Below are 21,316 nucleotides of genomic sequence, written 5' to 3'. Positions count from 1 at the left end.
CCAAATTTGCCTGTTAGTCCTGGTGTTTCTTGACTTCCTACTTTTGCATTCCAGTCCCCTATAATGAAAAGGACATCTTTTTGGGGTGTTCTAAAAGGTCTTGTAGGTCTTCATAGAACCGTTCACCTTCAGCTTCTTCAGCATTACTGGTTGGGGCATAGACTTGGATAACTGTGATATTGAATGGTTTGCCTTGGAGACGAACAGAGATCATTCTGTCATTTTTGAGATTGCATCCAAGTACTGCATTTCAGACTCTTTTGTTGACCATGATGGCTACTCCATTTCTTCTGAGGGATTCCTGCCTGCAGTAGTAGATGGTCATCTGAGTTAAATTCACCCATTCCAGTCCATTTTAGTTCGCTGATTCCTAGAATGTCAACGTTCACTCTTGCCATCACTTGTTTGACCACTTCCAATTTGCCATGATTCATGGACCTGACATTCCAGTTTCCTATGAAATATTGCTCTTTACAGCATTGGACCTTCCTTCTATCACCAGTCACGTCCATAGCTGGGTATTGTTTTTGCTTTGGCTCCATCCCGTCATTCTTTCTGGAGTTATTTCTCCACTAATCTCCAGTAGCATATTGGGCACCTACTGACCTGGAAGTTCCTCTTTCAGTATCCTATCATTTTTCCTTTTCATATTGTTCATGGGGTTCTCAAGGCAAGAATACTGAAGTGGTTTGCCACTCCCTTCTCCACTGGACCACGTTCTGTCAGACCTCTCCACCATGACCCGCCCACCCTGGGTTGCCCCGCAGGCATGGATTAGTTTCATTGAGTTACACAAGGCTGTGGTCCTAGTGTGATTAGATTGACTAGTTTTCTGTGAGTATGGTTTCAGTGTGTCTGCCCTCTGATGCCCTCTTGCAACACCTACCGTCTTACTTGGGTTTCTCTTACCTTGGGCATGGGGTATTTCTTCACAGCTGCTCCAGCAAAGTGCAGCCGCTGCTCCTTACCTTGGAGGAGGGGTATCTCCTCACCGCCTCCCTTCCTGACCTTCAACTTGGGATAGCTCCTGTAGGCCCCCCTGCGCCCATGCAGCCACTGCTCCTTGGGCATGGGGTTGCTCCTCCCAGCCACCGCCCCGGCCTATGGCACAGGGTGGCTCCTCCCAGCCAACACCCCTGACCTCAGATGCGAGGTGGCTCCTCCCAGCCTGCTCCTGACCTTGGACACGGGGTAGCCCCTCTCGGCCACCACCCCTGGCCTTGGACTTGGGTAGCTCCTCTCGGCCATTCCTGCACTGGCGCAGCCTGGCACTCTCAGCCCCTGCCCCTGACCTCAGATGTGGAGTAACGCCTCTTCGCCACTGCCCTTCGGGCATGGGGTCCTCCCGGCTTCTGCCCCTGACCTCGGACATGGGGTAGCTCCTCTCGGCCGCGCTTAGTGCACCAGTCGCAGCCATCCGTGCTTAGTAAATAAGGAACATGATTTTATGTATCAGCATCTGATGACGTTTGTTATCAAGATTTTTCATCTCCAAGTTAATCCATTTTCTGGGCAAATGATGAGATGGAGTTTCTGGACTCAGCCTGAGCCTAAGGGTCAGATTCTGAACCTTGGTGAACACATGCAAATAATGCCAAGTTGAGGAGCCTCATCATTCACTCCTTCCTCCACTCAACCAATATTTACTGCACTTTGTGCTGAGCACACATTAAGCATCATCTTGGAAGGCAAACTCTCAATCTCTCTTTGTCTTCCCATTTGAACTTTCTGAAAACACCATCTAGACCAAAGGTTTTCAGTCTTAACACCCACTATGCTTCAGAATGATCTATTTAGATTTTTTTACAATACAAATAGATCATTCTGAAGCATAGTGGGTGTTAAGAACTGAAAACCTTTGGTCAATGATTTGTAGTTTGGGTAAGGGTTTCAGGCAATTGTATTTTTGAAAACTCTGTAGGTGACCTGAAGAATAGTCAGAGTTGTGAGCAGTTAACAAGGATTTTGTGTTGGCATCAATTAGAACAACAATTAGAACAAAATGTTCATCTATAGAATAAAATGTGTCATCTACTTGTTTTCTCTTGCTGCCTTTAGTGTCTAGACAGATATAAGTATGTTTATGGGGGATTTCAATGAAAACATATATTAGTGTTCTCTGGCTGCTTTAGTAGAATATCACAGACTGCATGACTTACACACCATAAATTTATTTTCTCATATTTTTGAAGATTCAAGGTCCAAGATCAAGGTGCAGTAAAGGTTGGTTTCTGGTAATACCTCCCTCCTAGGCTTGCAAACAACAGCTTCTCACTGTGACCTCATATGGCCTTTTCTCTGTCAGGGCAGAGAGAGAGCTCTTTCTCTTCTCATAAGTTCTATCAAATTAGTCTCCTCCCTATTGACTTCATTGAATGTTAATTATCTCCATAAAGGCTATATCTCAAATTCTAGTCACATTAAGATTTAGGGCTTCAACATGCGGATTTTGAGGGGACATAATTCAGTCCATAACTAGTTTACAAGATGATAAACTTCCGCTTGGCTTGTATGTGGCTTTACTAAGATCAGCTCTTAGTCATGACATTAGGTCATATCAATCCCATGCTCAAAAATTTAAATGGATGATCTTTTCTTTCTGTTAAGTCTTTTTGGAAAATAGGATACAGAAGAGACAGACCCCAGGAGACAACCACTATCAACATCTTCACATCAATTTTTATATTCCTTGTGGCCCAGATAAACATATGTGAATATCTATTTATAATACCAAGATAACCCAATATCTGCTGTTAATCCCATCCTGCCTATATGATGTAACGTATTATTAGAAAGACTACTCTGAATGCTATTTGAAAATAAACATAAAGGGGTACAGAAACAGAGAGACTGTGTGGTTAGTAAACTACTCCAGGTGGAAATTGGTGGTCATCTTGAATCAGATATGTGGTAAGAGGTAGTCATATTACCAATACAAATAAAAGATAGATAAATAGATGATAGATTAGAAATATTGATAGATAGAAAAGATAACAGTATTTGCTGATAGAATGTGGGTTGTGAGAAAATGAGTAAAATCAAGGATAACAGCAAAATTATGTGATAAAAAAATGGAAGTGTGAAGGTAGCATTTATTGGGATTGGAAAACTGTATGAGAACATGATTAGGAAGCTTAAACATAGACATGTAAAGTTTGAGATATCTATTATACATCGAAGTGGAGATGTCAACTAAATGGTTGGATATTTACAATGTGGACTCCTTTGGAGAAATCCAGACCAGAATTTTTGGAGCAGTCAAGTGTTTAAAATCATGAGATGGTACATATCTATGTTGGGTTTCTATTGCTGCCATAGAAATCACTACAAATATAGTTGCTTAACACAAAATTATTATCTCACATTTCTGAAAATCAGAAGTCTGGTGTGAGTCTCACTGATATTAAATTGAGGTATTCATAAGCTATTGGAGAAGGCAATGGCACCCCACTCCAGTACTCTTGCCTGGAAAAATCTCATGGACGGAGGAGCCTGGTGGGCTGCAGTGCATGGGGTCGCTAAGAGTCGGACACGACTGAGTGACTTCATTTTCACTTTTCGCTTTCATGCACTGGAGAAGGAAATGGCAACCCACTCCGGTGTTCTTGCCTGGAGAATCCCGGGGACGGGGGAGCCTGGTGGGCTGCCGTTTATGGGGTCGCACAGAGTCGGACACGACTGAAGTGACTTAGCAGCAGCATTCATAAGCTATGATCCTTTCTAGGGTCTCAGAAGGAGAATCCATTTTCTGCTGGTTCTTGTTATGACCTGAATTCCATTCTTGGCAGTTGTAAGACTGAGGTCTTCATGTTCACCTAGTTGTATGCTTCCCTAGCTTCTACAGACCCCACATGTGCTGGACGTACGGTCCTCTTACTCCATCTTCAAAGACAGCAACAGTATGTCGAATTCTTACCTCATATCTCTCAGACCCACTTTTCTACCTCTTATTCTTCCACTTTGGTGAACTTCCATGATTAAAATAGGACCACCTAGATAATCCAGAGTAATCTCTCATCTCAAGGACCTTAACTTTGATTACATCTGCAAGACATTTTTGCTTCATAAGTTTACATAGACACAGGTTTGAGGATTAGTGCATGGCCATAACATCAGAAAGTAATGAGTGTAGATAGTGAAGCAAGGTGATGTGGATGGTCTGTGTCTGATCCCTGGGATATTCCAGAATTGCGAGATTGAAAAGATAAGAAAGAAACTAGTCAAAGCAACAAGGGAGCTGCCACTGAGTGTGAGAAAAAGAATTGTGATTGTTGAATACATAGTGATGCAAGGATTCAAGTAAGGACAGCACCATTGCTGCTGAGCTTTGAGGGAGATGAAACAGGCTGTCTATTAGATTTAATGACATGAAGTTTCCTAGTGACTTGAACAAAAGCAGTTCTATTGGTATGGTGGAAACAAAGCATGATGAGAGAGACTTAGAGGGAGAGACAGATTAATTCAAATAAGGTATACAAATAGTTAATATACATGAAAAAATAGTCAACCTTATTCATCATCATTGTTTTTGTTCAGTCATCAAGACGTGTCCAACTCTTTGCAGTCCCATGGACTGCAGCACACCAGGCTTCCTTGTCCCTTGCCATCTCCCAGGTTTGCCCAAGTTCATGTCCACTGAAGCAGTGATGCCATCCAACCATTTCATCCTCTGTTGCCCTCTTCTCCTTCTGACTTCAATCTTTCCCATCATCAGGGTCTTTTCCAATGAGTCAGATGTTCACATCAGGTAGCCAAACAATTGGAGCTTCAGTTTCAGCATCAAGCATTCCAATGAGTATTCCAGGTTTCCTTTAAGATTGACTGGTTTGCTCTCCTTGCTTTCCAAGTGATTCTCAAGAGTCTTCTACACCACCAAAGTTTGAAAGCATCATTTCTTTGGCACTCAGCCTTCTCTATTGCCCAGCTCTCACAACTGTACACGACTACTTGAAATACCATAGCCTTGGTTACATGGACCTGTGTCACCATCATGACATCTTTGCTTTTTAACACACTCTCTAGGTTTTCATAGTTTTCCTGTCAAGAAGCAATATTCTTCTAATTTCATTAATTATTAGTGAAATGCAATTCAAAATGACAATGAGATATTACATCACCCACATACTAGGAAAGTTATAATCAAAAAAATGAGTTATGTGCAGGAATTCTCCTATATTGCTGGTGGAAATGTGAAAATGATGAAACTGCAGGTAGAATATTTCTATAGACAGAAAATAAGAATAAAAGAATGAGAGGAGAGTGGACTACAAAAACCATTTTGAAGGATAACCCAATGGAAGATAATGATTGGTTGGGTGTCTGGAATAATGGAGGAAATAAGAGTCAAAATTAGGGAAACTGTGATCCTCTGTAAACCTAAATCAAGCATATCACTTTACTTGAGGAGCTTAACTGTGGTGTTTAACATCTGTGAGTTTTAGTTTTCCACCTGTGCAGTGGAAATTTCTGCCTCACAGAATCATTGAATGTTTAAATGAAAAACTTATGTAAAACCTATTGAGTGAACTTTTGAATAACAATGTAAGTGAAGCTGGTTTGAAGACTGTGCTGCTGAAATCCACAACACATCTTGTAAAGAGAGGAAGAACTCTCACAAGACCCAAGAATGAGAAGCATTCCTCTCAGAATGTTTCCTCTAAACTGTCAAGGTCCCTCTTTCCATGTCTCCTGCATACCGAGTCCCCATTGCCCACTTAAGGGGTTACACCTCTTTAGCCACCAGATGATTCAGCAATGAAATCAGTCCATATTGCAGCACCAGCATCAGAGGCTAGGTCTTTGGGAGAGGAACAAATGAAGGACATTCCCATCCAATATTTCAGGGTTCAGTGCCCATGTAAAGAAGGGTGATATGTGAAATCTGGATTCACTCAGTGTTGAATTTAAGGTTTTCATCTGCCACCAATAGCTTGGGAATAATATTTACTATCCTATAAAATACAGAACATAACACCTACCCTAGAGGTTCCTTGTGAGAATTAGAAGAGATAATATTTGTAGAGTGCCCAGGATAAAGCTTGGTCCATTATCGGCTCTGAAATTTCAGCTCCATCTCTTGTTGAGCTGAGATCACAAAGGTCAGAGTAAAAGACCAGGAGCAGCCAGAGCTGAACCAGAATTCAAGCAGGTATCTGAAGGATGTCAGCATCAAAGTGAAAGTGTCCCAAGATTCCTTTGTTTCCTTTAATTATATTATCTTCATACTCTCGCAGGTATGTTCTGGACTGCAGAGTAGACAGTGTTGAGAGGCAACTCTTGTTCCAGATATCGCGCGCTGATACTCTAGGAGTGAAAGATAATGGATTCTCAAAACAGATAAAGTATAAACTAGACCAAATTTGGAAAACTCAGAAGTGTCCGCAGGACTGGAAAAGTCAGTTTTCATTTCAATCCCAAAGAAAGGCAATGCTAAAGGATGTTCAAATTACCATAAAATTGCACTCATTTCACATGCTAGCAAAGTAATGCTCAAAATCCTTCAAGCTAGCCTTCAGCAGTACATGAACCAAGAAATTCCAGATTTACAAGCTGGATTTAGAAAAGACAGAGGAATAAGAGATCAAGTTGCCAACACACGTTGGATCATAGAAAATGCAAGGAAATTCCAGAAAAATATTTACTTCTGCTTCATTAATTACACTAAAGCCTTTGAATGTGGGAATCACAAAATACTGTGGAAAAATTCTTAAAGAGTTGGGTATACCAGACCACCTTACATGTCTCCTGAGAAACCTATATGCCGGTCAAGAAGCAACAATTCAAACTAGACTTGGAACAATGAACTGGTTCAAAATTGGGAAAGGAGTACATCAAGGCTGTACACTGAGACCCCACTTATTTAATTTATATGCAAAGTACATCTCATACACACAGACACACACACACAAAAAAAAAAAACAGGCTGGATGAATCACAAGCTGGAATCAAGATTGCTGAGAGAAATATCAACAATCTCAGATATGAAAATGACAACATCCTTACGGCAGAAAGTGAAGAAGGACTAAAGTGTCTCTTGATGAAGGTGAAAGAGGAGCATGAAAAAAAGCTTGCTTAAAACTCAGCATTTAAAAAACAAAGATCATGGCATTGGTCCCATCGTTTCAAGGCAAAGAGATGAGGGGAAAGTGGAAACAGTGACAGATTTTATATTCTTGGGCTCCAAAATCAGCACGGGCTATGACTGCAGCCATGAAATTAAAAGATGCTTGCTTCTTGAAAGAAAAGCTATGACCAACCTAGACAGCATATTAAAAAGCAGAATTTAGAGATGTTGTGGGGAGGGAGGTGGGAGGGGGGTCATGTTTGGGAATGCATGTAAGAATTAAAGATTTTAAAATTTAAAAAATAAATAAATAAATAAATTTATAAAAAAAATAAAAGCAATTTATCATCAAAAAAAAAAAGCAGAATTACTTTGCTGAAAAGGTATGTATAGTCAAAGCTATGTTTTTTCCAGTAGTCAGATGTGGGAGCTGACCATAAAGAAGGCTGAGTGAGCACCAAAGGATTGATGCTTTAGAACTGTGGTGCTGGAGAAGACTCTTGAGAGTCCCTTGGACTGCAAGGAGATCCAACCAGCCAATCCTAAAGGAAATCAGTCCTGAATATTCATTGGAAGGACTGATGCTGAAGCTGAAGCTCCAACACTTTGATCACCCTATGTGAACAGCCAACTCATTGGAAAAGACCCTGATGCTAGAAAAGATTGAGGGCAGGAGGAGAAGGGAGTGAAAGAGGATGAGATGGTTGTATGGCATCACCAACTGAATGAACATGAGTTTGAACAAGCTTCATTAGATAGGGTAGGTTAGGGAAGCCTGGAGTGCTACAGTCCATGGGGTTGCAAAGAGTTGGATGTGACTTAGTGACTAAATAATGGACTGCAAAGGAACCCACATGGAACCAGTGCTGCTGACAGGCACTGTTTATGGTTCCCCCTAAGTACCCAGTACCACACAGGCCTCAGACATAAATTTTCCTAGTTAATAACGTTGGTTTTTCAGAAAGAATAGTAGGACCAGAAATAGCAATGACTAGGTTTGATAAGCACAAGTGCAGCTGCAGAGGGACCTAGTACAACCTAGGATGAGCTCAGCTCCCACCTCTCACCTGGTACATGCCTTCTTGATACTCTTCCTGGTGCTGCTCTGCCCAGTTGCCATCATCTTGGTTCCTGTCGTCCTCCTGCAATGCTGCTCCTGAGTCACACACATACACAGAGTGGAGCTTGAATCTCAGTCTTGAAAACCTGTGCCCAGCTCCATGGTTATGACCCCAATGCCATGATCACACACACCAGCCCCTTTGCAAGTGCAATCTCTGAGCAGCAAAGTGAAGAAGAAAGGGTTTCAGTGGAAGAGAGGAGTTATCTGAGGATGAAAGAGAAGTGCAACCTGCCTCTTCCGGTCTCTGTGTTCCTTTCCTTCTTATATGTCTTCCAAAAGTACAGTCCAGTTCCCAGAAAGAATAGCACAGCCACAACAGCCCATAGGATGCCTTCAAGGGGACCAGCAATGCTCTGTTCTTGTGAACCTGTTTCCCTCACACAGAGAAAATGGAGAATGGTTAAGAGAAGACAGAATTTTAAATAACCATTGCCATAGTGAGATAGAGAACACAGGGAGAAGTCTGAAGTCCTGGTCCAGAAGTTGAAGAGTGCAGCAGGTTCATTCATAACTGAACTGAGAAAATACCAAAATCTCGCAGTCAGACATTGAAGTTCAATGGAGGTTTACATCTTGTACGCATGTCTTCAAGGAGGGCCTTCCAGAGGAGGTGATGCATAAATTGAGTCTTGAGGGAGGAGTAGGAGTTTCCCACATATTCAGGGTAGGCACAGCATTTCAGGAAGGAGGAACATAATGTTCACGGCATGTCTGTATCAGATCATCAGCCATGAGGATTGCCATCACCCCACTGTGGCAGGGAGGAGAAGGACAGGGCAGGAAAGAACTGGAAAAGGAGGATAAGAGAGGGTAAGAATCTCTTTCTTAAGGGTTTACTGAGTGTTTAATTTTATCTGAGAGTCCGTGATGAGGCTGAGGCAAGGGTTATAGGGTATTTAAGGGATGCTGATATATCAGATCCCCCCAGTAGGTCAGGTCTCCCTTGGGAAGGATGGGTTAGAAGGGTGAACTACACACCAGGTCATTAATAATTCAATGCAACACTTGAATGTGAGGAAACATTGCCAGGATCTTTGCTTGGAACATGAATTCAAAGGAGACAAGACACGGCCTCTGCCCTCAAGGTGTTCTAATCTGCACAGGAAACAAGTCTACAAACTGCATTGCTACTCAGTGTGGAGTGGCCATCGATCACTCCTTTAAAAAGATAACATCTCTACTGGAAGGTTATGGCACCAGCAAGGCCCTCTGCCAACTGAGACTGGGTTCCTTTTCTTCAAATGTTATTAAAAGCAGAACCATAACCAGCATGGGGCCCCGTGTAACCGTATTGATCACTCAGTTAAAATCACTAGCCTTAACTGAGAGACATCCTTCAACAGCAGTAACAAAGTGAAGGACTCTTGACTTGGGAGGGCTGGTGGTAAAGGAAATAGCATTTCCAGAGGGTCAGAAGGGGCTCTAGGCAAACAATCCTGTGTGAAATACATGAGAAGAGAGACACTGAGCCCTGAATCCTACAGGGAGTTGCTGTGAGTCAAGTCCCTCAGATGACACAATTGAAACAATCCAATTCACTTTTCCTAAAGATCACTCTAGACACACAATGAATGATGAATGATGTGGGCAGAGGTACTGGAAGGCTAGTGCCTGGACCAACAGGGGCAAGGGGTGGAGAGGAGAGCATGGATGTGAGAGAAATTCAAAAGCAAAAGCAAATTGGTTGTGCTTCCCAGGCTCCTGTATGGGGTGACCTGGTGGAAGGTGGTGCTAATAACACAGTGGGGACAAAAGCCCAGAGCTCTCACCCCAGTACACCTGAGCTCCAAGAGTGTCCCTCCCCTCTGGTAGGTTGTGCTCACCAGGGAAACAGATTTTCCCAAAGTCTACAGAGGCAGTTTTCTTGTCCACATGGTTGCTGACCACACAGGTGAGGCTGGCATTAGGCTGGCTCAGGGACAGGTTCACAGTCAGGCTCCAGGAGCTGGGGGCTGATCCTGGTGTCCCACTCCACTCCAGCTCCCTGGGAAGGCCCTCGCTCTCCCAGGTCACCTTCAAGTCCTCTCTGTTCCCTGGGTCCCTGCACTCCAGGGTGATATTGCACCAGCCTCGTGTGATGGATGATGACTTGACCAGAATCTCAGGAAGGATCATGGGCTCTGGGGCAGGTGAGACAAAAGAATGAAGCATCACATGAGTGCAGAACATGGCAGTTCACATTCTCTCATCCATTATCTTACTGGAGCTCTGGCACCCTCCCTCTCAGGATGGTCAATGCATTTCCAGAAGAAACACCATTTTCCCCAAACCCAGCAATGACAATAAGAAAGGGAACAATTGAGGTAAGTCCTATGTGAGCTCAATAGATTAGCAAGCCTTAAAATTCTTCCATTAAAAAAAAAAAAAACTATATGATGGACTTCACCTTCCAGGACTCATTGTATGTAAGAAATTGGGATGTTTCCTTCTTTCCAGGGGAAGGAGTCGGGGAAGGAAGGACTTGACCTGGTCCAGGGCCGTTGCCCTGCTTCTCCTGTTCAGATGATTCCTGGGACACACAGCCCTTGTGGAGTACTGACATATGGCCTGTGCTAGATGCCAAAAGTAAAGACATTTCTAAGAGATTCACTGGTAGTGACCAGGAACTACAACCCAAGTGTGGTTAGAACATGCCGCTAAACTTGAAGTTCCCACAGGCAGAGAAGAAGTTGCTGATTGACATAGCAACTGTTATAGATATCACGTGGGGTCCTAAACTGTTCCAAGTCATTCTCATGTCTCTATTTCCCTATGCAACAGAAACTTTAGGGAAACAAAGAGTTGACTAAATAAGGCTCTTAAGATGCACTGTAAATTTTCTCCTGTATCTGTTGAGGATTTGGGAGCGAGATTTGAGGGGTCTTAGTAAGCAATTACAGCTCTGTCAGGTAAAAAGAGAGAGGACAGGGAGGACTACCTACCTATGGATTTCCAACTTGTGGTAGATGCATAATGCCCTAATCCCCAGAACCTCTGTTTATGTTAGGCTATTTGGCAAAGAGGAATGAAGGTAACAGATGGATTAAGGATATTTATTAATTGACCTTCAAATAGGGATTTATTCCAGAATACCTGGTTGGAACCAAGGCAATACAAGGGTCCTTAAAAGTAGAAGAAGGAAGAAGAGGAGGAGGTCAGAGGGATCAGTGTGAGAAGAAATCATCCCTCCATTGCTGGCTCTGAAGATGGACAAGTGTGACCATGAGCCAAAGAATGCCGGCAGTCATTTGTTCCTCTGGAACCTAAAGGAAGGAAGACAGTTCTGACAGCACTGAAAATGGAGCATTTCCTGCCGTATCAATAAACAAGGATGCCACAGCCATCAGTGACCCCAGTCCAAGGATGCCACAGCCATCAGTGACCCCAGTCCAAGGATGCCACAGCCATCAGTGATCCCAGCCCCCAAACAGAAATTTCTGAGCTCAAAAGGGGCCCAGGAAGAACAATGCCTGTTATCTTGCAGCCTTCAGTCATTTCCCATGGTGATCCCTGAGGAGCTGGGGTGATGGGGTGGCGAGGGAAGGAAAAAGCCCCAGAGAGCTGAGATGAATATGAAAAGAATGACTTCAGTAAGCCCAGACTTTTGCACTTTCCCATACATGGAAAAGTGCTAAATTCCTTGAGATATCTGGTTTTGCTTAATTACCAATAATCCTTTAAAGTTCAGACTACCTGCCCCTTGTTGCAAATTGTATATGACCTGACTCCTCCCTCTGCCTCCTCAGAGCAGTTCTCTTAGGGTTACTTGAGATGCTGTCTCTTAGGCTTGAAGTCCTGAAAATGTCTACCAAATAAAACATAACTCTCAACTTCTAGATTGTTACTAATATTTGAGACTTCTGTCTGACCTCTGACTTCCAGAAAGATAAAATAATATTTTTGTGTCTTAAGCCACTAGTTCAGTTCAGTCACTCAGTCAAGTCTGACTCTTAGCAAACCCATGGACTGCAGTACGCCAGCCTTCCCTGTCCATCACCAACTCCCAGAGCTTACTCAAACTCATGTCCATCAAATCGGTGATGCCATCTAACCACCGCATCCTCTGTCTCCTCTTCTCCTCCCACCTTCAACATTTCCCAACATCAGGGTCTTTTCCAATGAGTCAGTTCTTTGCACCAGGTGGCCAAAGCCTTGGAGTTTCAGCTTCAGAATCAGTCCTTCCAATGAAAGTTCAGGATTGATTTCCTTTAGGATGGACTGGTTGGATCTCCTTGCAGTCCAAGGGACTCTCAAGAGTCTTATCCAACCACAGTTCAAAAGCATCAATTCTTCAGCGCTCAGCTTTCTTTAGAGTCCAACTCTCACATCCATACATGACTACTGGAAAAAACCATAACTTTGACTAGACGGACCTTTGTTGGCAAAGTAATGTCTCTGCTTTTTAAAATGCTGTCTAGGTTGGTTATAGCTTTTCTTCCAAGGAGTAATCCTCTTTTAATTTCATGGCTGCAGTCACGATATGCAGTGATTTTGGAGCCCAGAAAAATAAAGTCTCTCACTGTTTCCCCATCTATTTCCCATGAAGTGATGGTACCAGATGCCATGATCTTAGTTTTCTGAATATTGAGTTTTAAGCCAACTGTTTCACTCTCCTCTTTCACTTATATCAAGAGGCTCTTAAGTTCTCTTTTGCTTTCTGCCGTAAGGGTGGCATCATCTGCATATCTGAAATTATTGATATTTCTCTTGGCAATCTTGATTCCAGCTGTGCTTCATCCAGCCCAGCATTTCTCATGATGTACTCTGCATATAAGTTAAATGAGCAGGGTGGCAATATACAGCCTTGACGTACTCCTTTCCCGATTTGGAACCAGTCTGTTGTTTCATGTCCAGTAATTTGTGATTTGTGATAGAAGCAATAGATAGAGTTAATACACAAATCAAATAAACTGAGTCCTATAAAAGAAGAATAATTATTATAACAAATACTAACGAAGAACTATGGATGGAGGATTATAACATTGTACAAGAGGTGGTGATCAAAACCATCCCCAAGAAAAAGAAATACAAAAAGGCAAAATGACTGTCTGAGGAAGGGAAAAGAAGACGAGCTGAGAAAAGAAGACAAGCAAATGGCAAAGGAGAAAAGCAAAGGTATATCTGAATGCAGACTTCCAAAGATAGCAAGGAGAGATAAGAAAGCCTTTCTAAATGATCAGTGCAAAGAAATAGAGAAAAATAATACAATGGGAAAGACTAGAGATCCCTTTGGGAAAATTAGAGATAGCAAGGGAACATTTCATGCAAAGATGGGCCTACTAAACGACAGAAACAGAATGGACCTAACAGAAGCAGAACTTATTAGCAAGACGTGGAGAACTTCGTCACAGAAGAACTATACAGAAAAGATCTTAATGACCCAGATCACCACAATGGTGTGATCACTCACCTAGAGCCAGACATCGTGGAGTGCAAAGTCAAGTGGAATTTAGGAAGCATCACTATGAACAAAGATAGTGGAGTTGACAGAATTCCAACTGAGGTATTTCAAGTCCTGAAACATGATCCTTTGAAAGTGCTGCACTCAATATGCCAGCAAATTTGGAAAACTCAGCAGTGGCCGCGGGATTGGAAAATGTCCATTTTCATTCCAATCCCCAAAAAAGGCAATGCCAAAGAATATTCAAACTACCACACAATTGCACTCATCTCACATACTAGCAAAGCAATGCTCAAAATTCTCCAAGCCAGGCTTCAGCAGTACAAGAACTGAGAACTTCCAGATGTTCAAATTGGATTTACAAAATGCAGAGGAACCAAAGAAAATTACCAACATCTGTTGGATCATAGAAAAAGCTAGAGTATTCCAGAAAAACATCATCTTCTGCTTCATTGACTACACTGAAGCCTTTGACTATGTGGATCACAACAAATTGTGGAAAATTCTTCAAGAGATGGGAATATCAGACCACCTTACCTGCTTCCTGAGAAACCTGCATGCAGGTCAAGAAGCCACAATTAGAACTGGAGATGGAAAAACAGACTGGTTCCAAATTGGGAAGGAGTACATCAAGACTGTATATTGTCACCCTACTTATTTAACTTATATGCATAGTACATCATGCAAACTGCTGGGCTGGATGAAGCACAAGCTGGACTCAGGATTGCCAAAAGAAACATCAATAACCTCAGATATGCAGATGACACCACCCTTACGGCAGAAATCAAAGAAGAACTAAAGATCCTCTTGTTGAAAGTGAAAGAGGAAAATGAAAAAGCTGGCTTAAAATTCAACATTCAAAAAAAATGAAGATCATGACATTCAGTCGCATGATTTCATGGCAAATAGATGGAGAAACAATGGAAACAGTGACAGACTTTATTTTCTTGGGCTCCACAATCATTGCAGACGGTGACTACAGCCATGAAATTAAAAGACGCTTGCTCCTTGGAAGAAAAGCTGTGACCAACCTAGACAGGATATTATTAAGCAGAGACATTACTTTGCCAGCAAAAGTCCATCTAGTCAAAGCTATGGTTTTCCCAGTAGTCATGTATAGATGAGAGAGTTCGACCATAAATAAAGTTGAGCACTGAAGAATTGATGTTTTTGAATTGTAGTGTTGGAGAAGACTCTTGAGAGTCCCTTGAACTACAAAGAGATCCAATCAGTCAATCCTTAAGGAAATCAGTCCGAAATATTCATTGGAAGGACTGATGCTGAAGCTGAAGCACCAATACTTTGGCCACCTGATGAGAAGAACTTACTCATTGGAAAATACCCTGATGCTAGTAAAGACTGAAGGCAGGAGGAAAAGGACATGACAGAGAATGAGATGGTTTGATGGCATCATCAACTCAATGGACATGAGTTTGAGCAAGCTCCTGGAGTTGGTGATGGACAGAAAGCCTGGCATGCTGCAGTCCTTGGGGTCACAAGAGTCAGGCACAACTCAACAGCTGAAGAGAACTGAACTGAACTGAGCTAATGAGAAGTACACTTACTCAAATTTTCATCCTCATTTCCCAAAACACTGAAGTGATTTTACCCCTGGTATGAATATCAGCTCTGTACACCATTTGTGGCAAATCTATCTACCCTAACTCTGAAAGAGAAAACAGGATATGAAGGCTGGTGTCTGGAAGGGATCATGAAAAATGGGGCCTATGTGAAACTCCTAGCACAAAAGCAGGAGGGAAGCCATAGGGTGGGGTGAGGAGGTGTTGCTTACCGTAGACAGTGAGGAGGAAAACCTGGTTAAATTCTATTCCTCCAGTGAAGCTGGCTCGAGCCCTATACTGCCCACTGTCCTCTGGGGTCAGGTTCTCAATCCTCAGGGACGTCACATTGGGCACATGGACCCTCTGCTGGTACTTGTCCTGGAGGCTGATCCAGGTTGGGGTGTCTGCCCCACGGTGGACTCGCATGAAGACTCTGTAGTTAAACTCAGGGCCAAAGCCCCATGAGACCTCCTCTGGGTCAGCTTCTTGCTTCTTGACTATATGAAACAACACAGAACCTCCTTGGATCCCCTGCATGGGAACAAATCCGGAATCCTGAACTTCAGAAACATATTTTCCAGAACTCTGGACCACTGTGCTGCAGGTGCCTAGGACAATGGAGATAGGAAATGTGAATAGTTTCTCAGCTAAGAATAAAGGAGAAAACAACAGGATTCATCTTTTTCATTAAATCCATCCAATATACTCTCCTGATTCTTGGAATGCAAGGACAATGAATTTAAAATAATTCTGGGATCAAGTCCTAGTTCTGGTGGTGCGTAACCTTCTACAAGTTACTTAAGCTTACTAATCCACATTTTCCTTACTTGGTTGATAATGGTGAGTATGAATTATGTGAGATCATGGATCTGAACCACATTTTCCGGTATATATTAAGTGTAAGATTGTAGGAGGGGCTTCTAAAGTGTCTCCCAAAACCCCCCTTCCTCCTGTTCACACCCTTTTGACACCTCTTCCCCTGGAAAATGGGCTGCACCTAGTGACTGGCGTCTATAGAATACAGACACAGATGGATATCACTCTGTGATACTAGGTTATACAAGACTGTAGGGTCCCTCTTCCTACACACACACACTTTCTCTCCTTCACTTTCTTTCTTTCTCACTCTGAGGAACCCAGCTATCATGTTGTCAGCTGCCCTAGGCAGGGGCCCACACGGCAAGGAACTGAGGGAGCCTCTGGCCAACAGCCAGGAAGGAACTGAGGCTCTCAACCCAACAGCCACAGAAACTGCTTCCCATCAGAAACTGCACAAGTGCGCTTAGATGCAGATCCTTCTCAGATGACCCTAGGGCTGATGCAGCCCCAGCCAAGACTTTGATTTCATTTGGGGAGACCCTGAGCCAGAGGACCAAGCTGAAATACCCCTGGGCCCTCACCCACAGAAACTGACTGGGTGGTGTTCAAGGCAATAAGTTTTGGGGTGACAGGTTATACAATAGACACCTGATCGCAATAGATAGCTAATATAAATATGAAGGCTGGTCTCCTTCCTGCTGTTTACAGGCAGTATAGTAGTCAGGATAAAATAAACTATGCTGTGTAAAAATGGTTATAATACCTCATGGTCTTAGAACAAGGGGTGTTTAAATCCCCCACCACAGTTCCCATGAAAGAGTGACAGAGAGAGGTCCTATCAGACTTGGAAGAGACTCCACCTACTTGCAGCTGCACACGTGGAGCTCACAGCATCCTCATGGACTCCCAGCCCCACAGCAGGGAGGGGAGAGAGGGGAGTTACACAGGGGTTTCCCTGCTTCCGTCCAGAAGTAGCGAGCTCTCTGCTCTTGATTTTGGCCAGCACTGGTCACAAGGCCCTGGCTAACTGCCAGCGACTAGAATATGAGAGGGAGCAAGTGATCAGTTAGTGAGCCCTGCTGTCCCTGCCACCAAATCAGCACTTCCCAGCCAGTCCCTGAGAGGTCGCAGTGGGCCTTCCTCAGATACTTTCCTGCAGAGCTGTGACCAGTGGGTACATTTCCTTCAGGATGACCTGATCCAGAGCCCATCTTCCCACTTAAAGCTTAAGTTCCAGAGACCTGATGCCCTCTGTCCTTTAGGGGACCAGGGTAGGACAATATAGGACCAGGGAAAGTGCCACAGAATAACTTTATCCTGAAAGCAAAAACAACCTCTTCCATCCTTCAGGTCAAGATTCACCTGGGTGGGGCTCCAATTGCCAAGGACCCAGTTTTCTCTTCAAATCATCAAGTTCTCATCTCAAACCTGCCTCCCTCCTGCTGTACTAATACCCATTCCTGGTCTCGCTGGAAGCAGAGAATAGCTCATGCCAGCATTCATATGCACAGGTGTTTCTGATATTTTTGTTTTCACTTAATCAGCAGCTTTTATTAAGGCGTTTTCTCAGGATCAGGCCTTCATCACAGTCCTTTCAGCTCCTTTTGCAGAACCATGATCCTCACACTGAGCTTAACAACCTTTTAGTCCTAGGTCAAAAGCCTTCATGATCTGTATCAGTGGGGACAGTGGTCCACGAGAGTAAATGGTATTCACTCATCCATACAACCTATCTGGCTCCTCACAGCCCCTCTTCTGTCAGTTCATTCCACACCTCACTCCCCTCTGAAACACTAGTGCAAGACTAGGTCTGCTGCAAAGGACATATTACCCTGTAGAGCAGCAGTCTCCAACCTTTCAGCACTAGGGACCGGTGTCATGGAAGACAATTTTTCCACAGACGGAGGCAGGGGATGGTTTCGGGATGATTCAAGCACATTATTTTTATTGTGCACTTTACTTCTATTATTATAATAATACATTGTGATATATATATGAATAATTGTACAGCTCACCATAATGCAGAATCAGTGGAAGCCCTGAGCTAGTTTTCCTGACCTTGGGCAGCAATTCGAGTGATAGGGTGGCTGCAAATACAGATGAAGCTTCACTCGCTCACCTGCCACTTAGCTCCTGCTGTGTGATCAAGTTCCTAACAGGCCAGGGACCAGTTCTTGTCCGTGGCCTAGGAATTGGGGGCCCCCACTGTAAAGCACACACCCTGGTATGAGAATGGACTCCCCCACATGGTTCACAGAAGGTCAGCTGAAAAGAGCTGGGCAAGACTGTGTTACCAGTCCCTCTAAACAAATCAGGACACAGACACCATGGCCAGCAGGTTCCCATGACACAGTGCCCTATCCCTCTCTCGCCAGAAACAGAATTGGCATGAAACCTGAGTTTAGAATATAGCCTCCTGAACTAAGGGAAAACAAATTTCTGTTGATAAGCCACCCAGTCTGAGGCATCTTGTTTTGGCAGCCCACACGGAGTAATACACCCTACAGGTTTTAGAGAGAATGTAGTCCTGCTGACACCTTGATTTTGTACTTTTGGGCTCCAGAACTGAAAAAATATAATTCTGCTCTTTTATGCCATCCAGATTTTGGGTTCTCATGAAGAGATTAATGCCTATATATGAAGAAGAAGAAGAAGATAGGTCTCTCTCTCTTGTTCTCTCTCACTCTCTCCCTCTCTCTGCATGTCTATTTGTCTGTCCTTCTTATGTAATCTTTGAGCCCCAGGAACTGCAGGAGAAGAAAAAAAAACTCTAACATATCTCTCCAGTTAAATCAAATTGTGAGAGAGAAGAAAAAGCTTACATTTTACTGTTGTCACAAAGGTACCTAGCTAAATGGGATGTAATGTCATGCAAAGCTCACTGTTATTTCAAGACATCTGTTTACAAATGCTCTCCAAGTGGCACTGGTGGTAAAGAACTGGCCTACCAAAGCAGGAGATGTAAGAGTTCAATCTTATGGGTCAGGTTCAATCTAATAGGTTCAGTCCCAGGGTCAGGAAGATCCCCTGGAGGAGGGCAAAGCAATCCACTCCAATGTTACTGCCTGGAGAATCCCATGGACAGAGAATCCTGAAGGGCTACAGTCCATAGGGTCACAAAGAGCTGGATACAACTGAATGAACTTAGCATTTAGAACTTAGAACTTAGAACATTCAACTTAGAATGAGCTTTTACAAATGCTCTCTAACCCACTGAATTTTATATAACTCCAACAAGTTTATATAATGACTGGGATGTGTGTGTGTGTCAGCCTCTCAGTTGTGTCTGAATCTGCAACCCCATGGACTATAGCCTACCAGGTTCCTCTGTCCATGGGGGTTTTCCAGGCAAAAATACTGGTCACCATGCCCTCCTCCAGAGATTCTTCCCAGCCCAGGGATCAAACATGCACCTCTTACATCTCCTACATTGGCAGGCGGCTTCTTTACCCACTAAGCCACCTGGAAAGCCTCTAAAACCAAAAATTAAAACAATAAAACCTTTCCAAACTTTCTTCAGAATTGATACTACACTTCATTATTTTCTCATCAGTCTTTATTTAATTTCATTACAAACACATATGACTTCTGAGGAAGTCATAAATGAGATACACAGCTTTCTCAGGACAGTCTTTCTTTAAGTTCCCTTTTTGTTTAATTCCTTCTTCCCTGCTTCACCCTCCTTTCTTTCTTCTCCAAATTCACCCCCTCCTGGAACCTACATAGCAGTCTACCATTCCTTCCATGGTTTCTTCATTCTTTTACAACATGTGGCTATACAGACACCCTTAAATTTTGGAGGCCGCCCCTCACTTTACAAAATTAGAATTTTATTGTATTCAACATCCTGCACCGGCCCAAGAAAACTAGACTCCATTTGCTTCCTCCAGTTCAGACCCAGGGTTCTAGGTCTGCCCCTTCTCCATGGGACAGTGACAGAGGCTGGCACATCCCCTCTGCCAGGTCAGGAGGGCCTTGTTCCCACTCCCTTGGTCCCCAGGAGCTGCTTCTGTACCTCTCTCTATTCCTCTCCACATGGAGCGCCAGGCTCTCTTGACTTAACTGTTATTGAAACAGTAGTGACCTCACCTCCCTAGTAAAGAATCCCTTACGCTAGCCAAGGCTGCCTCCACTCAGGGGTCCCAGCCTCAACACAACTTAAGACATCAGAGAGAGAAGGGGTCCCTGTATCTTGCCCCTGCCACAAAGAGCCCAGGCTACTCACTGAGGAGGAGGCTGGTGAGTCCCAGGAGCTGGGTGGTCCAGCAGAGGTGGGGGTCTTCTGAGGAGGGCTCCATCCTAGGCTGCCTGCCAGCCTATGTAGCTGCAGAGGAAACATTTAGGAGGAACAGCAAGAGAGCGGGAAAGGCTTCACTCCGAAGAGTTCTTAGGTTCTTCCCCACCCCAAGGGTGGGGCTAACAAGTTAGTTCTGGATGTCAGCTCACAGGGCTAGAATAAGCCATTCAGATGTTTCATATTATCCCCAGAACCTACAATAGGACCTCAATAAATAATTGCAGAAAAACTATATAAACAACTCCATTTTATGATATACCTGTACTGTATTGGCAAGGCGCCCCACTCCTGTGGTCATGCTAGTTTGGTGATCGCACACTCCTTACCCCTACCCACATTATAATCCCTTTACTAGTTTCCCCTGACTAACAGCTCAGTCCAGGCATCCTTGGTCACTAATATCAACCTATGGTCCAGCACAGAAATTACACTATTACACTACAGCACCACACTATTACAGCCAGGGTGGGCAAGACATCTTCTTTATACCATTTAGTGAGATAAATTTCCTTTTTAATTTTCTGTGAACTTCAATTATCTGTTGCCTAAGTAAGAAGCCATTACCAAAAGAAAATAAAGATCATTGTGAAAAGTGTCGCATTCCCACATGCCCAGTACAAATATTGGCATTTATCTATTGCTTGCACTCTCCTGATTTTCCTAGTTGTCACTAGTACCAGTTATCCTCCCTACACACAGAAAAAAGCCAGACCCCATGGTCTCTGAATAGGCTCTTGTCTACATCACACCCACCACTTCCCTTTCATCCTTTGCCAGCCCTGCTCCTGTTATCACGGAGGGGCAGGAGTAGATATCTATACTCCTTCTGGCCACAGCCTCGGCTGCCTCAGACTCACTGCCACCTACTGAGGCTCACGCTCTGGTGTCTTCTCCCCAGACTGAATACCTCACACCTGAGAATTGTCACGCCACACACACCACAGGAGCAGCCCCATCTACCTAACCCCTGGTCCATGCCTCCTTCTCCTGCCCACTGAGGCTTTCTCCTCCTCTGCCCAAGCCCCAGTGCTGCATCCACAAGACTGGCCCCACAATCATGCACTCAAGGTAC

At 43.6% G+C, this 21,316-nt stretch overlaps 1 protein-coding gene across 3 annotated transcripts; it reads right to left on the bottom strand.

The window, feature by feature from the left end:
• Positions 1 to 2,151: 2,151 nt before the first annotated feature.
• On the bottom strand, positions 2,152 to 21,031 carry LOC138433772 (SLAM family member 8-like). Of its 3 annotated transcripts, XM_069577016.1 has the most exons (7): positions 20,173 to 20,320; positions 16,812 to 16,984; positions 15,359 to 15,736; positions 10,010 to 10,306; positions 8,419 to 8,553; positions 8,131 to 8,219; positions 2,152 to 6,303 (listed from the first exon to the last, which is right to left on the bottom strand). In XM_069577016.1, the coding sequence occupies exons 3-7, from the start codon at positions 15,663 to 15,665 to the stop codon at positions 6,220 to 6,222; spliced, it is 912 nt and encodes a 303-aa protein (XP_069433117.1). In that variant the 5' UTR covers positions 15,666 to 15,736; positions 16,812 to 16,984; positions 20,173 to 20,320; the 3' UTR covers positions 2,152 to 6,219. The 3 variants fall into 3 exon arrangements, with proteins under 3 accessions (XP_069433117.1, XP_069433107.1, XP_069433110.1); XM_069577006.1 differs by lacking the exon at positions 16,812 to 16,984 and having other exon boundaries at positions 20,173 to 21,031; XM_069577009.1 differs by lacking the exon at positions 16,812 to 16,984 and having other exon boundaries at positions 15,359 to 15,659; positions 20,173 to 20,378.
• Between the last annotated feature and the right edge of the window lie 285 nt (positions 21,032 to 21,316).

This window comes from Ovis canadensis, chromosome 1, assembly GCF_042477335.2.
Source record: "Ovis canadensis isolate MfBH-ARS-UI-01 breed Bighorn chromosome 1, ARS-UI_OviCan_v2, whole genome shotgun sequence".
NCBI lineage: Eukaryota > Metazoa > Chordata > Mammalia > Artiodactyla > Bovidae > Ovis > Ovis canadensis.
This window is presented reverse-complemented; position numbering and strand designations above follow the sequence as displayed.